Source organism: Thunnus thynnus, chromosome 5 (genome assembly GCF_963924715.1).
Source record: "Thunnus thynnus chromosome 5, fThuThy2.1, whole genome shotgun sequence".
NCBI classification, from domain to species: Eukaryota; Metazoa; Chordata; class Actinopteri; order Scombriformes; family Scombridae; genus Thunnus; species Thunnus thynnus.
Genome location: NC_089521.1, coordinates 18,326,924 through 18,344,195, shown reverse-complemented (window position 1 = coordinate 18,344,195; position 17,272 = coordinate 18,326,924). Strand labels below are relative to the sequence as shown.

At 39.3% G+C, this 17,272-nt stretch overlaps 1 protein-coding gene across 6 annotated transcripts in view; it reads left to right on the top strand.

Moving 5' to 3' along the window:
* sema4ba (sema domain, immunoglobulin domain (Ig), transmembrane domain (TM) and short cytoplasmic domain, (semaphorin) 4Ba) overlaps positions 1–17,272 on the top strand; it is an 82,966-nt gene that overhangs the window by 45,293 nt on the left and 20,401 nt on the right. For all 6 annotated transcript variants that reach the window (XM_067589721.1, XM_067589723.1, XM_067589722.1 and 3 more), the window contains one exon: positions 11,369–11,790. In XM_067589721.1, coding sequence (XP_067445822.1) covers positions 11,673–11,790 — 118 coding nt within the window. In that variant the 5' untranslated portion in view covers positions 11,369–11,672. The remainder of the gene's footprint in view (positions 1–11,368; positions 11,791–17,272) is intronic.

Sequence of the window (17,272 nt, the reverse complement as noted above, 5' to 3'; positions counted from 1 at the left end):
GATCAATGTGGCCCCCATAATTTTGTTGTGTGCTAGGTCGTGTACAGTATGATTGAAAGGGAAAATGGGAAAGGGTGCAGGGAAAATGTGAAGTATAAACATAAAATTAGACCTAAATGAGTAACGCTAGCATGACAAATTTGCCCTTGAGTGACTGCATTAGCGTGGTGTATAGGCTGATACTCTTGAGTGACAAGAGCTCATCTCCCCCGTATGGTTTTCCTGATACGCTGCCCTCATAGGTCAAATCTGGTTGTCTAGGATATTGGATGTCAATGATTGGAATTTACCCCAAATATCAGTATGGTAAAGGATTCACAAGATGGCTTGGATGACTGGGATACCAAGGCCTAAGTGACTCCTGAAGACTTAGAGTAAAGAATGTGCAGCCTGCTACTGATCTTTGCTAAGTGAGGTCACTGCATGTGGGGGGCAGCTGCCCCACTCTTAGACCCCACATAAAGAGGACAGCCCACTCCCCCAAAGATATTCTAATGTGGCCTATCTGTCAAATAAAGAGGGCGAATAGGGAGGATTTGACTTGTGCTTGATATTTTTAGACATGTGGTTGTGATTGTAGCCAGAGATGAACGAGTACAACCGCAGGCATCAGACAACATCTGTACCGTATTTGTTGCCCCAGGATCAGTTGTTCATTTGTGTTCTCTATCTCATGAACTTGATTTGGAGACTATCAGACAGGCAATCTTTTCGCTATCAACCTATTTTGAAATTCCCTCGTTATGCTCACAGAGCACTATATGCCATCTGTATCCCCTAAAAGTTGTCTTCTGTCTTTTATCTGAGTGTAATGTGACTACAAATGAAAGGGAATCTATAATGGCACTTTGAGCGTTGTGGCTACTTAAATTAGTTTTAGCAATATGCAAATAATGACCCCAAGCAAAAGACATATCCTAAAATACATTAATATCTAAAAAATTACAAATAAGGAGCTACAGAAATTTTATTGTCCCTCTGATGGTCTGGCAAGGCTTGCTAGGCATTTGCTTGAACTCTCTGCATCATAAATCAAAATCACTTTTCACACAGCTGGATCAGTATTCAACCCGTTCTCACAGGTGTCATTTTAAGTAGACTGCACGTATGATTGAGGAGTGAACATGAACCTGATTCTACATGCAAAGATGAACACACAGCTCCCTAGACTATAATTGATCTTTGCTTGTAATTTTCAAAATGGTGAAAAAAAAAAAAACATGACAGTTTCTCTGGAAACATCCAATTTTTGCTTAACTCTCTGCCAAAATCTGTTCCTGAATATACTGTGTTGTCTGCAGCAGTTTGTTTAAATAGTATTTCACAAGGTTTTCGCAAGTAGTCAGTGAGTCGCATCATCAACACCCCCTATAGTTCTCAGCGGCCAGGCTCAACTAATTCTGAATGGATTTTTAACACACTAAAAAGTGAAAATCTGAGCCGATAAAATTTAACCTGCTTTTTGTTGAGGCTTAATGGAGCTTACAGTAGCAAGATCATTATTAGTGCTGATATGATTAGTTTATTAATCCATTAGTCCTTTGACAGACAGTTAGTGGATCACATTTTGCGAGTACATAATATTCTAGTTTAGAAATGCATCGCTACTCTTTATAGTAAGCACTTGAGAGTAGCTGTGTGAGACTTGTGTAGCCTTGAGCAGCGTGTCACTCACTGGTTTGTGTGACTTGGTGTTACGATGTGCTTTGTAGACCCGGAGAAACTCCGTAGTTGAGTTTAAGGCGTGTCCGTGGCTTGTGTCGTTGATGGGCATAAGGAGAAGTGGACATTCTGAGCCTTTTATCGGACTTACACAGTGATGGATGTGTTCAGCTCTTTGCCCAATGGCCTATAGCCTGAGCTGCTGTCTAAGCCTCTAAGCTATTGGAATGCGTGCAGCTTCTTGCTGTGGACATCAAGGGAGAACAGCCACGCCGCTTTGTTTACAGCCTTTCATGGATGCCACACCAGTCTAATCAATTTCAAAGAGGATAAATATTTCAGTGCATTGCTACTGATTGAATGGTCCATAGATTAACGTGGGCCGCAAATATGAATGCAGTGCATTTCTTTTCACTTGAAGGTTCCAAGTGTTATATAGAGTTACATAGTATTGTCTTTTTAATGATTAAATCAAAGTAGGGCTGCAATTGATGATTATTTTCATTATCCATTAATCTGCAGGATATTTTGTCAATTAATGGACTTGTCATTTTGTCCATAAAATGTCAGAAAATAGTGAAAAATGCCCTTTATAATTTCCCTCAGCCCAAGTTGATATCCTCAATTGTCTTGTTTCGTCCAGTCAGCAGTCCAAAATCCAAAGAAATTCAGTTTACCATCACAGAAGACAGAAAAACATAAAATCCTCACATTTAAGAAGTTGGAACCAGCAAATGTTTGGCATTTTTGCTTAAATATGACTAAAATAATTATTTGATTATCACAATAGTTGCCCGATTTATTTCTATTTTCGATTAATCAACTAATTGTCGTAGCTCTAAATCAAAGGTTCTATTTGTGATATATTTCCCTCGAAGCAATTTGTGTTTTAGAAATACTCACACACATCTGGTTTTATCAAGTGATTCAATTCTATTTAGCAATAAACTTCAACATATTATATTTGACATACAAAAGTTGTCGCTAATCTTGGTATATTTTAGTTTCTTAGTGTTTGATATGTGCAGTAGTGGCACAATAAAAGTCCAAGCAGTGCACAATATACTACATGTATTTAAACAACAGCCTCAGCATACTGTTGTTTTTATTGTAGACTTATCTATTGTAGCTAATCAAGTTTGTGAAGGTAAACAAGAACAAGAGAGATAAAGCACTCCAGGATGATGCCATGTTATCAGTCTTCTCTCTATCAGGGTCAATATTTCACTCCAGTAAATGCAGACAGATTTATATGGCAAACAAGTGGAGACATTTAAAATGGGAGTGAGTGTTTCAACAGGCCTGACCTACTTACAGCAGCCAGAGCTGAAACAGCTCCTCACCTGTGTCTGGCAGACGCCAGGACCCCTCATAAAAAGACAGGCCCTCGATATCTTAAGCAGCGCACTGAACAGTATAATACTGTATATTTTTTATTTCTCTCATAAAATAGTCCTTGACAAATTTGTTGCTTTTGCTGGACTAGACTACATATGGTTACACTTTCTTTGACTTGTCCAAACTGTTACACTGCTTGCCATCTGGTTACTACTCTATGTGACAGTAAAAGTCCTGCTTAGGTTCAATGTGAGCAAGCACTAACCCAAGACTTGAAGGTGTGGTTAGGCTAAAGTTCATGTTAGTTACTAGAGTCTAAAGAACTCTTTGTTGAATATTTACTTCATATCACCTAATACATTTTGGACATTGAACGGTCTAAACAAAATGTTACCTGGTATAAATGTATTTTAAAGGCTTCTTCTTTAAGGTTAGTGTGAAGTCAGTGAACTCATTATTGATTCTGAAAGCATTTGCTCCGTATGTGTAATGGAAAAGAGAAATGGAAAGACGTTTCCACACTGTAATTTCATGGCAAAGGCTTCATCTGTGCATCTCATCACAGCCCGCACGCAGTAAAGGTATTTTTCCCTTTCAGCAGAAGACTGACACAATGTAGAAAAGCTCTGAGAAATGTCACCCCCCCCCATCCTAATACCGCAGCATTAACACATGTGAGGTGGCAATCATTTAGTTTACTGGTGAGCATGATTGTGTTGAGGGCAGAGAGAGGTGATTTGAATTTTCCACCAGCAGCTAATGTGAGTGTGGGAGATTTAACATTCATTAATATGCAGGTGAAGTCAGATTTATCAACACATATAACACTCAGAATTTCTTTGACATGTTCTTGAAGGGGATTAGTAAAAAAAATACATGTACTAACGCCCAAACTCGACTGTTGAGTTTCTGAGAAAGAAGAAACCAGAGCTGCAAGATGGACCAACAACCTTACAGTACAACTTTAACTGAGTTGTCAGTGAAATATTGCTTTATTTCTCTTTAATACAAATACAAAAAACCCCACTGACATTGATTACATAGTGTTCTTGTTCCTTTTATGAGCAATATTTATTATAGTATACATATTTATCATGGTATAAACAATAGTATAAACAATTGTGGTGTAGACGGCAGCAGTGTCCTCTAGTACGCCAATGACTTTGTTGTTGCAGGAAATGTCAAGATGTATTATTTAACCCATAAAAGAAGAAAGTTCTTCTCTGGAGGTTGCAGATCAGTAGTGATAGTACAGATACAGTTGTTTTGTAAACATGAATATCTGGGCATTATATCACCTAATGTATACACTAAGGGATCATGTGCACATAATGGGTCAATAGACTAAGGGGTTCAAAAGGCTAATAAAAGGAGATAATATACAAAAAGACGACAGATTACAGAAAGATGTTACACAAGAAGTTCAGTTTATTTGTCCTAAGGAGTTCTGCTTAGCCTGTTTATAAATTCTGAGAAAATAACCCTGATGATGTCCTTAGTTTAGGGAGGAGGGTCTTACATAAGATGCTGCTGCATTATTGGAAATGTAAGATCCAGCATTTTTGGTACATGACGCATACTGGAGACTAGACGTTAAGATATCTTGTTCTTTGTTGCTTTGTTGTTGACCTTCTTTTGGAAATGTCTCTTACTAGTCTGTGGAAAAGTAACACTAATTTAATTATTGCAACAATTGACAAATGGCGTGTTAAAACGGGTTACCAACATAGTATTAGTGTCTGAAAGTTGTATCAAATAATACAACTCTCAATACTCTCAAAGATGTGGGTGTTCCCTTTCTCAGTAAATGGTGTGACAACAGTACAACAGGCTGTAGAAAAGAAATAGGCCATTTCAGCAAGATCAACTAGGCAGGCTTCCTAAAAGTGGATCAGCTTACACTGGATTGTTGAAAACTGAAAAGAGTGCACACAGAGAAACGTTCAAACTTCTGCCAGGTTCTCTTCAGTGTTTACCATGTTTGAAAGTGTATTAATGACAGCACATGAATAGTTTTAATCTAGGTTTATGCCCTGTCTGATGTGTTTTGCTCAGGAATAAAAAAGGGAACAAAGCCACGACTCTCACACAGTAATAAAGACCCCATTGAGTCTAGTATTTGTCTGGTGAGATTAGTTACTTTCAGGTGATTTTCCATCTCCTAACATGTACCAAGAAATAAAGCATAGCATCAGTTCAGGAAGAGCACTGAAGTTGTGCTTGTGTTGGCTGATTGGCATCAGCTGTTTCCAATATGCTTCACAATCACTGGCTCATTCACAGCTGTGTGACCAGTAACATCCAATCATATTCATGCAGGTAAACAGCATGGACATTATAACTTGACACGCCAAAGATGTTTTGTGCTGGAGTTTCTTCCACCACCAACAAACTCCTCCTTATGTGGTATTTATTCTTTGTTATTGTTGATTTAACTAAGATCTAATGTTCATAAAGGGGAATTAATTCTCCCTGCATAAATCCTCTTCGCTACTCAAAGCTTTTTGAGAACAAAGCCTTTTCTGCCACATCTAACCATATGCAATGAATCTCACTTACTTGACGCACGTGTCGTTGACTTAAATACATTTGAGTTTGATGAGGTGAGTAGAAATACTTATTAGCACCTTCAGCGTCTTTGCCCTTTCATTTGCTTCTCTTGGTCTCTTTCCCCTCTCCATATATTAAAGCACTTTTCTGTCTGTCGTGGAGCCCCCGTTGCTCTTCTTTCACCCACTTCGGCCCTGATAGTGATAGCAGGCCTGGCGACAGACCTAGCTCAGCTACTTTACATTTCATCAGCAAGCTGCTTCTGCTGGCTCCACATCTGTTATGGAAATTTGCTCAGAGGGGAAATGGAATGAAATGGAATATGATTTTGAATATTTTCACTTCTGGGAACGGGTTGATTTAGGCACTTGTATAGGTTTCAAAGACAGAGGTGATGAAATATGCTCATTCACTTTCACAGCCATATATTACATTAATCTATCAATACATTCTTAGTGACTGATAGCTTCAAATTCAGGATGTTTTAAGAAGTCAGCACTTGTGATAATATTCACCACCTCTGACCGTGTGTCGGAAGCCCCTGAGGAGAAGCAAGCTTGATGAATTTAACTCCCCTGAACCTTAAGTTCAAAATGTCCCCTATCTCTGTTCAATATTTTAATAAGATTTTAATTAGGCAATTAAAAGTCTTTGGAAAAGCATATGGTCATAATTACTGCTGTATGGTTCACTCAGGGATGAATGAGCCATTAATTACTCTTAGCTGGGTCTGGGGATTGGACTTAAAGTGGGTCGAGCAGAAGAGAGGGTATTTCTTCAGACGCCACTGTCCCCTAATCAGAAATGCAGACTTTCAAATTTCAATCCACTGGTGAACTAGACTGGACCAGCTATTTGGAAATCCATGACTAAGTTTGTGTTTAAAGTCCTTTCTAAGTTCTTAGTAAATATTAGTTAGTTCCCAACTAGTATTTCACAAATTCAGTTGAACCATTAAAAATGTAAACGGATAGTCAGACATTTTGGGAAATGCACTTATCCGCCTCCTTGCTGAGAGTTAAATGAGAAGATCAATATCAATCTCATGTCTGTAAAATATAAAAAATACAGCCAGTAACCAGTTAGCTTAGCTTAGCACAAAGCTTGGAAACTTGAGGGAACACATGTTTATACTGTTTGTTAATTTAGCTCAGTGACAGTTGAACCTGGAAGTTACTGGGTGTAAATATTAAGAAACAACTTATCTATGTGATTTATTTATTTATTGAATGGGACAGTGTGCAGTTTGAAACATTAAAGATGCACTGCACCAGAGTTAGCTTGAAACTAATTTGCATCTGTAGTCCCCGACAAAAAACATACAACAGCACAACAACAAACAGTAAAAAGCAACCCCCCCCCCCAAGAAAAACAAACAAACAAAAAAAACCCACACAGAACACACCATACAGAATAGAAAGGTACACACAGCACATCACATACACCTACAACAAAATGTACAAACTAGTTTGGGCGGTGCAATTGTTTTAATTAAGTGATGCGTAAATCTCCATTTTGCAATAACTTATGTTGCAACAATACTAAGCACTTATGAAAGCTGGTACAATCTCTCTTTACAGGAAACACCAAATTAGTTCATGGAAGCAATGTGATAATACCTTAAAATTCTTGTATTTGCTTTGTCAGAACTCATTTTGACCTGATACGTGAGATTGGTGATGGTGCTGTCACATCTTACTCATAGATAGGTATCTTTAGTCCTGGATGAATAGTTGCAAAATAACCTGGAGGCAGTAGGACCGGTACAGAACTGTGTCAACATTGCACTCCCACACCGCTCACCCGGTGATTCAGCCACTCTGTCCATATGTGCGGGCGTGCTCCGCCATTAAAGCCTCTCCTGACAGATGATATCCTCCACATCTCGCATCTGCTCCTTCACACATCTGAGAGCCCTTCAGTGGCGTGGAGGTGTCGAGGGGGCAGGAGGGGGAAGTGCTGATCGCAGGTTGAAGGCCACATCTGGGAGCACGTGACCCGGGTTGTCCGAGGGGCATCATGTAGGTGTCCAGTGTGTGTGTGTGTGTGTGTGTACAGGTGGCTTCCTGAGATGACAGGCATGCCAAAAGGTCGTATTTATCCGTCAACACTTTCCAGTCAACAGGCTGTGTATGTAATCCAAGAAACCTTGACCCCCTCCTACTCTACTCGAATGGCAAAAGCTAATGTTGGTGCCACCTGTTTGAGCAGTGCTGCTATTTATAATACTCACAGAGTCTTATAAGTAGTGCTGTCAGTGGACAGTCTTTGCCATTTGGTGATATATAGTGATAGTTTTACTATATGGCTGGAGCTGTATTTCAGGAAATGACTGGCAAAACTGCTGGGAATCTCCCTGTTTGGTTAAATATAAAACTAATTTCCTCTTTTGTGACATACTGCACTGTGACATACAGTGTTTTGACAATGCAGGAAAGATAATGTCCAAAGATTGATTCTCACTTGTTTTATATAGTAAATTCCACTTTGCTTTTCAGGTTGAGCTTATTCTGAAAGCTTTCAGTTTGATGTTGACAATGTTGGGATTTTTATCCTTATTACAACCAGATGTGTTAATGAATCAGTTTTTCTCTTGTGTGGAATTCACTCTCTGTTCCCAGCAGAGCTTCTTATTGCTTCATTTAATGGTCTCTTCCCTTCTTCGGGTAATTGTTTTCACCGCATAGACTGTCAAAACTATTCTTGTTACTTATATGGATGATGGAGCCAGTGAGCTGATGCCTATGCACCATCAATCAAATAGTGACAACTCTTCATGCCACTTACTTCCTATCCAAAAGCATAAGATATTTCAATTTCCAGTGGGGATGCCCCCTCTCTCTTTTCAAAGCACTAATTTTGACAGTTTTTACAGTTTCACTTTTGATTTATTCACTAATATCTTTCTCAGTATCAGTATTTCTCAATATCAGCGTCCTCATTGTGTCCAGACGTCATTATTCAGGTGAGAAAATCTCTGAGTAGATAAAAATATTGATACATTCTTCTCAGTCGCCTTCAATTATTAACTTGCGCTCGCAGTAATATAAATTTTGTAAACAGTGGTGAGTGCCTGTGGAACTTTTTCAAAGGCTGCCCTGATCTTCTGGTTTTGTGGGCTGTGAGGGAGCCTGAAAGGAAACTCTTCAGACATTACTCAGGATTCAAAAAGCTACTCACCCTCCGCACTGTTCCTGAGACACGGATTGATTTTATGTGGCTAAAACTTTATTTCAGGCTTGAAGTCTTTGTGTGCTTTATTTAAATGTTTGTGGTTTGTGGTTAGAGATGCAAATACAGCATTGTCTCAGTTTCTATCAGTTCTTTATCAGTTAAACGACATATAATCTTCAAGTTGACTGCATTAATGATAAAGAAATAATAGGCCACATTTTTCATTCTTTTGTTATGAAATGCATAAATATCAATTTCATCATACTGTGTTTTTGCTTGGTTTATATACATGTATATGAATAAATAATATTTGCTTAGGTCAAGGAACCAAAGATCTATTACCCCCCCCACTAATGGAACCAAACCTGATTAGACTATTGACTTTCTAATGATCTGTAGTTAATGACATGTACAGTGATTATGTCAAACTGATATGTTGCTGGAGGGGAAATAGAGAGAAACTCCAAAGATTTTAGAGGAGATCATAGAGAGAGAGAGAGAGAGATGGGTGAGGATTATCCATATCCAGAGCACACTATCACGTCTGTGTAGGGAGTGAAAGGGATGATTCAGTTTATGCATCATGCAGGAGAGAGCAGTGAAGTGCAGAGTTGCATATAGATTTCTGTGCTGTCAGAGGGGCCCTTGTTCTCTCGCTCGCGCCAACTTGAGCTCTCTCTACGTACCTCAGTTGGATTCAGCTTGATGCATACGGGTCTCTTTTTCGGACTGTCACACAAACCCAGAATTGATGGTAGCTCCGCTGCTTGTTGGTCAAGTGGTGTCTCACTTTGAATTGTCCCACACAAAGGATACTAATGATGCTTATGGCCGCCCTTCTTGTCTATTACATGTTACAGTCCACTGGCATCACGTAGGCTGCTGGCAGGGGGGTACTGGCCAAAACTTCAGATGTTTAAAAGCAGAAGTCTTTCATAACCTCATCTGCTATTGTCATCATGATCATTAAGAGTCACAATCCCACTGCTGTAGGCCTAAATTCTTCAGTGTCCAGACACCCTTGATTATTTTTCCTTTAATATCTTTTACTGTACAAATCTAGACAGTGTACTTGTGGTAAAGGTATGACAGATCTCCTGTAATGAGATCCTTTTTAATATTTGAGAGACTTTTAATTTTAACTCTTTTTGAATTTGTCCTTTGCTGTGTTATTCCTCATTTCTTAGACTAAATGGACAGAACAGAGTCTGCCTGTATTTCTCCTATTCAAGTCCCATCTGTGTGTCACTACTGCTGTAGAAATAACCCTCTTTGTGTCTTGTTCTCTGGCCTTTATCATGGCCTTCCTCCTCCTCCAAATGTCATCTTCCCAGCTCAGATTTTGGAGATGTCTGTGTTTGCAGCTCACGTCAGACTGCTTATTGACTAAGAGTCAGGATCCCCTTGATAGAAACCAGGAATAGCTTCACTCTCTACCTTTTGCTATTGATTGCCATACCTCAGATGAAACTGAATCTCCTGTTGGTTTCATTTAATGAAGTGCTCCCTGTGGCAACTGTAATGGAGTGTTTGCAGTTGTAACTGGTATGTCTGTATTGAATTTCCCTTCACGTCTCACTACGTTCAGTTAATCACCATCAGTGAATTGCCCCAGAACTCCATTACTGGTATAATAGTTGTCTTGTGGCTTTTTTTTCTGATATTTTCTTAAGAATTGTTGTAAAAGTTCTGGACAAAGGAGTTAGCCAGTGTCAACTATTAAATGACAAAAACAACTCAAATTTAATAGTGATTTTTATAGATTTGAGGAGAATGGAAGCAGTAGGCCTACGCAAATATTTAACCAAGTTTGGACACTTTTATCTCCATTAATTTGTCATCACAACTGAAAACAGGCAGGACCGAAGTCTTCTAGGACCTGTGGGAATCAAAACATTGTACAGAATTAGTGGCGATAGTGTATCACCCCTGTCATTTTTTTCCCACTCAGTAATAAATCAATGTTTAAGCCAAAGAAAACTGTGGGACAGCAACTCCTGTCAGTCCTGTAATATGAGCCGTTATCTGGGCGACACACCTTTTCATTGTCTTTGAGCTTTAGTTAAGACTTCCAAGAAGTCTGTTGTTGTTGCTGTTTTCTTTTCATTCCAGAGCAGTGAGCAATAGAGCAGGTATGAGGAGTTCAGATGTGCAGATTGCAGCTTTTGGGAGCACGAGGTTGTTTGTCAGTAGGCGACACTATGAAATTAACTTGACCTGAGCATTTGGGTGTAGACAAACACACCATCAAGGCTCATTCATATAGTCTTCTCTTAATGATCAATACAGTGATAAAACTTTCTTACCCCTCTGAACAGAAACTGAAAGCAATACCATAAAACCTGATGTGTAGTGTGTAGTTAAAAGGTCAGCATGAACCTCACTGAAGGAGAAAGTAGACTAGATTTAATTACTTAATTGCCTATAAAATGGAAGACAAAAAAATCCATCATACGTTTACCACGGTTGCAAATGACAAAGAAAAGCAGCAAATCATCACTACTGAGAGAATGTTTTCCTTTTTACTTGAACATTTTTTAAACAATTAATCGATTATCAAAATAGTTTATTTTTCTGTCATTTGACTAATGGATTAATCCGTTAATTGTTCCAGCTCTAATATTGTTTTCTTGCATCTTCACAGATCTCAGCTGAGACCCTGCGGTGTCGTGTACGCATGGAGGCTGATCGGTGGAGGCTTTCTGTCTTGATCTAGAGGTTGTAGTTCATCATTTCAAACCAGCATCGTCTGCAGGCCCGACGGAGCGCCACGGCTTCTCAACAGAGCATAGACCTTCTATTCAAGGAGCCTGGAGCTGCACGAACAGAGAGAGAGAGGGAGAGGGGGAGAGAGAAAATAAACACGGGTTAAAAAAAGACGCTCTTCATGAATTCCCCAAAAACTTGAAAGGCAAATACTGCAACTTGGCTGGCGATCCTGAGGAGGCATGCGGACAATGAGTATGGCTTTGCTCTGTCTCCCAGCCTACACTTTTCTACTTGTTGGTTGCTTTCATATAGCTGCCACAGAAAGTGATGTCACCCCACGCCTCACCTTCTCCTACAGTAAGTTTTATCAACTTCTTCACTATATGACTACCATGCCATTGCAGAAATACAGTTTTATGTGGTGTTTCTTTCATATAAGGTTACATGGAGTATTGGCATCACATACATATATATATATAAATAAATCACTTGAGTGCAAGGTAGCTGACTCATCAGGCTGTTATATATATCTGTAAAGAAAGTGCAGCTTCAGGTAGTTCCACTAAACTAGGGGTGCCTTGGGCTTCAGTTTGAGGTTTGTGAGATCATTTGCATGAAGAGCAGAACCTGGCGAACTTAATAAACTGTCAGAAAGAATCAAAAAAGAGCACGGCTGTTGTTTTCTTAGTCGTGGCTCTGTGTAGTAGCGCTGCTGCGTGCTCACAGCTGGCCAGATGAAACTTTACACAAATGCAAAATGTTTGATCTTTTATATTACAGGGGAAGAATAACTTGTATATCACGAGTGGTCAACAAAAAAAGCAGCCACATTCTGTCAGATCATTTATTAATGGTTGATTTTAAGAAATTATACCTCTAACATCCTGCCTACAGGACTGATTATGTAATTCCCAGTGGTGTCCCCACTCATTAACTCTGCCCACGTAAAAAAAAAAAAAAAAATCAGTACACTTCATATGTGTCCATTGTAAGAGCTAAAAGGATTTAGATGGGTGAAATGGTGTTTGTCTACACCATAATGATTGAAAATCCATGTAAATCCGTACTGTGAACGGCAGCTCCATTGAGGTGTCTCTGTCGAGTACCTACAGGTCAGACGCAATTACAAAATGAACAGGCCCATTGTGCTGCGACTTACTGAGGGCAGTCTGACTTAGTCTCACAAGCACTGAGAGGTATTGCTCTTATATAAGCTGTATTTCTTTGTTTGCTTGCAGAATAACATACCATCCAGCCAGCTTAGTAACAATATGTCATATTTGACCATTAAAATATGTTGAGGACATTGTTAAATTAGCCTTTTTTGGATTTCTGTGCAGCATTATTTGTTGTTCACTCTTCATTGATGCTGCCATGGTCACCAGTGCCAAGCAGTGATTGTATCATCACTGATTTAATTATTCAAATGAAGTACTAGTGCACATGAGATGACAAGTTGGATTTAAACATTTTGCGTGCTTTAGTATGTCTGTTGAAAATTAAACAAAATAATGGATTATGAGATCAATGCAGGCTTTCGATGATTGAACTGCAGTTAGTGACTCACGTTAAGGCATCATTAGAGTCTTAATGTCAGGGCGGATTGTGTTGATAGAGATGTACTTGTGATCTATTATAGACACAGATAAAACTTCCAACATTGGGCTAATTTCGAGGCAGGGAAACTCTGAAATAGGTCAGCCATCTTTCCTGTCTGAGCTTGTTCGTTCCCTCATGTAGAACCTCTATACCAACAGGTAATCTCTCTCACCTGCCAGCCTCAACAAAGCCCACAGCTCGGCCCTGGTGGAGCGTTTCACAACAACACACAACATCAATCACTCATTGAAAAGAAGCATCACGTTCACACTTCTCCCTGTTTTGATGGAAAGATTTGTTTTTAGGGCGTTCAGCCAAGGTTGAACACCACCATAAAACATGTAAAACGCAAAAGTCAGAGGCTCAGAAGACTAGACTGTACATATGCTATACATTCAGTGTAGGTGAGACTAAGCAAGGAAGGTTGTCTTTTCTATTTCGTGTCTTTCTTAGTAATATTACTGGAGCTAACCTAAGGCTCAGTCATCACTTGTTTTGCAATAGCTTTTATGTTGCTGTAACTTCAACCCCACTGATAAGCTTTGACCTTTCCATGAGGGATCCTGTAGGAAATAACACAGCTTTAACAACAGAATTAGTTATGATGACCCCATAAAACCTAACAAGGGGTCATCTTGACATGGAGTCATTATATCAGGTCTTACTGACCCATCTTGACATGGTTAAGAGGAATTTACCAGCTTATGTAGTAAGTCTGACAAAAGGTACTGAACTGGACAGACTTTAGCAAGATGTTGGTGTTTGCCAGTTTTTAAGTTTTAGATAGTGAAAAGCCATGTTTCATCCTGCTGGTGCAGGTTAGCGGGGCCTGGTGATATAAGTTGTCTTGTTGTTGTAATGTCGGTTTTACTACGCTGACATTTCCCAGCCTCCCACAGAAGAGCTTTGTCACATTGTGTTTACAGTATCAAAGCAGAATGCAGAGCTGCGGGCCTCTGGGACCTGAACTTTATACAGGAGAAACCGCCTGGCCTTGCCATGCTTTCTAGTCCTCTATTTGGATGCCAGTTAGCTCGATGGCTTGCATGCTTTAACCTCAGTAGCGTAGGCTGGCCAGAGCCCTGCTTGGCTGCTCCTCATCCGGTAACATTTTCGCAGACCAACTTCCCCTCCTCTTCCCTCTTGCTCTCTCTGTGTCCCGCGGTCCCCGCCTCTGCCTTAATGAAGAGGGTAATCTGCCATGAATAATGAATGGGGATTTGTATGTGTTATGGTGTGAACACTTGTCTGGTTCTCATTATGCGCCTATCAGGACGGATCATGGGTTCAGGGAGTAGAGCCTGCATCTGCTTTTCTCTCTGCTTTTGTTCCAGGCTTTAATGCAGACCATGCTGAATGGCTTACTGTGTTGGAAAACTATTTAAAGGCACACCTATAAGCCGTTTACGTTGCCTGTCTTTGCCTGTTGATCTGCTCAACCCTCCGTTAGACATCATGTGTGTGGACAGTCATGCTATAATGTTGTTTAGAGGCCATGCCCACAGCCACACTGGGAGTAAAGCGTTATTAATTATTCAAAAGCTGTCATGTCTCGACCAGTTGAATCAACCACTCTCAAGTAATTCACAATGACAGCAGTGTCAAGTGAGATAACAGCTTTTCGATACTGTTTCGCTGCCACATAGCTGAACATCGGCTCTTCCTGGTATGAATGCTTAATCGTGATTCACTTGATCACTTGTTAAAAGAAGAGTGTACCAGTGATGTTACAACTTAGTATTTTATTATGATTTAGTTCATTGATTATAGTTGTGGTTAACTGAATAATCAAAAAATGGTGATCAGGACCCATCAAAAATTAATAGACCCCAAAGTGAAGTTATAAATCGTACAGCTGAAATGATCAGTTAATTATTCAATTAGTTGATTGACAGAAAATTAATCTGGGACAATTTTGATAATTGACTAAAAATGATCTGGCTCTTGTATGACAATTAAATATTTTTGGGTCATAGATATTTTAGTTGAACAAAACAAGTAATTTGAAGATGTCGCTTTGGGCTCATGGAGATAGTGATTAGCATTTTGTGACTATTATAGTATTTGGAGTATTACAGTATTCAAATTATAATGTGAAACTGAATCTCATATGTGAAGCAATTTATTTTGATATTCCTACTTGATAAGATACCAAACTTAAGTTTTCTGTTTCATAGATTGCATTGAAATGTAAAAGAAAGCTATATGTTATTATTGTTTTATAGATTTCACCTGTATCACAGTAATACTTTATTTAAATGTAAATATACAGCAGTAAATACAACAGATGGTGATTTTATGACGTTGCAACATCTGTACTCCATAATGTACTGTATGTTTGACTGATCAGTGTCCATCTTAGTGATAGTTTTCAATCCATCATCAGAAGACAGATAATTGGTCCTGACACTGCTTGACACCCACTCTGTCCAATCCACCAGGGAGGGGGGCATACATCAAACTCAACAGACCCTGTAAAAACACTCTCATCACTCTGCACGTTCATTCTCCAGGTGTTATGAGGACTTTTTCTCTGCTCGTACTGTAATTACACAACGTGGTGTCAAAGTGCTGCTGTACAGTTAGAAACATGTCATGACCTCATGTACAGTCCCCGTGTTTTTGATGTTACCTCTGGAGGAAAGGGGTCATGGTGAGTTCCTGATGAACCAGCAGCTGCTTTACATTATTGTGGTTAATCTGGGGTCAGGCCTTGTTGCTCCCTGACCAACACATTGCCCTATCAACATTTTCCATGGGAAAAGGAGGATCCCCTAGAGTTGGAGGCTCTATTAATAGTTTTAAGAGATTTGTTTTATTTAAATGTTAACAGATTAATTTGTTTCTATCCTCCAATAAATTGCCCCACCATAGCCTGTTACTGCTCATCCCTGCTGTGTGAATACGTAATGCGCATATTTTATCTCTCTCTTTTAATGCTCTACTCTATAATTTCCTCGGCATTTGGAGAATTTGCAGTATTTACAATGTGACTTTCCAACCTCTGTTTCCTGAAGTTGTGTTCAAAATTGCCACCAATCTCAGCATCAGCATGGTGCAGTGGAGACAATATCCTACTAACAAAATGCAGCCACACAAGTTACCAATACAAACAGCAGGCTCACAGCTTTCCTAATGAATCTCCTGGTGAATTGACCCTCTTGGCCTGTTGCCTTAATGCATTCCAGATGCGTCAGTCTCTGTCCTTCTATTTCCCAGGTCTAGTTTCCCACACAATTACCCATCTAGCTTTTAATAGCTAGTTTATAACAACTTGGGATAATTTAGTTAGAGCTTTAGTGTGGCCTGTTTTCTGTCTTTCTGTCACCAGACAATGTGACAATAGTGGGAGTTCTGGCGTTGCTCCGCCACCGACCCAGTGGCACTGTGGCTTCCTGTCACAGCAGTCAATGCCTCGCTCTCAGCAGAGGGTGTTAATCACTTCTTCTCAGAGCAATTGGATTTACGCGGGTTCATCTTTTCTATCCTGAGGAAAGTCCTTGAACAAGTACGGTAGGCAGATAAAGACAAAGAAAAGAGATTTGTTCCTGATGTCTCTTTACGCTGCCTGAGTAGCTTCTTCCTCACTTCTCTAAAGTATAATTTCTGTCTTGTGTCTTTATTTTCAAAAGCTGAACTATCACACGTCATTTCTACTACATCAGACATCTGACATCAAAGATTTAGTTTAAATGAAAACTGATATAATATTACCAGAATTTGGATATCTCAATATGTTTTTCTATTGTTTTACTTTTTAACAAATTGATTTTTGTATTTTGAATCAGTGTCATTGTCTTTTATCTTGATAGAGACAGAGAGTTGATGGACTGTGTAAAAAGTGACAGTGATAGAAAATTGATTGAATCCATGTGCAACGTATTCCTTTTGGTTAAGCTACTCATATAATAATGTGGTTAAATTTAGTTAAGTTACATAGCTTCAAGACTTTCTTCCTAGGTTTGTTAGTTTAATATAATAAAAAAATAAAACATGATCAATCTCGTCAAGGTACACTTCATGGAACTTCTTTACATTCAGCTCTATTTAACCTCTTCCACTCCCACCCCCCTACCATAGACCCATTTTTGGGTTTAGGGAGAGATAGCAGGTCATATGCCACATAGAAATAGTATATATCATCTGAGAGCTGAGAGCCTGAAGATTAATTTGAGATGCAGCTCAGCACTGTGTGTTTTTCCAGTAATAAATCTGTAATGAACGTTGTGTTTTGGTTAGG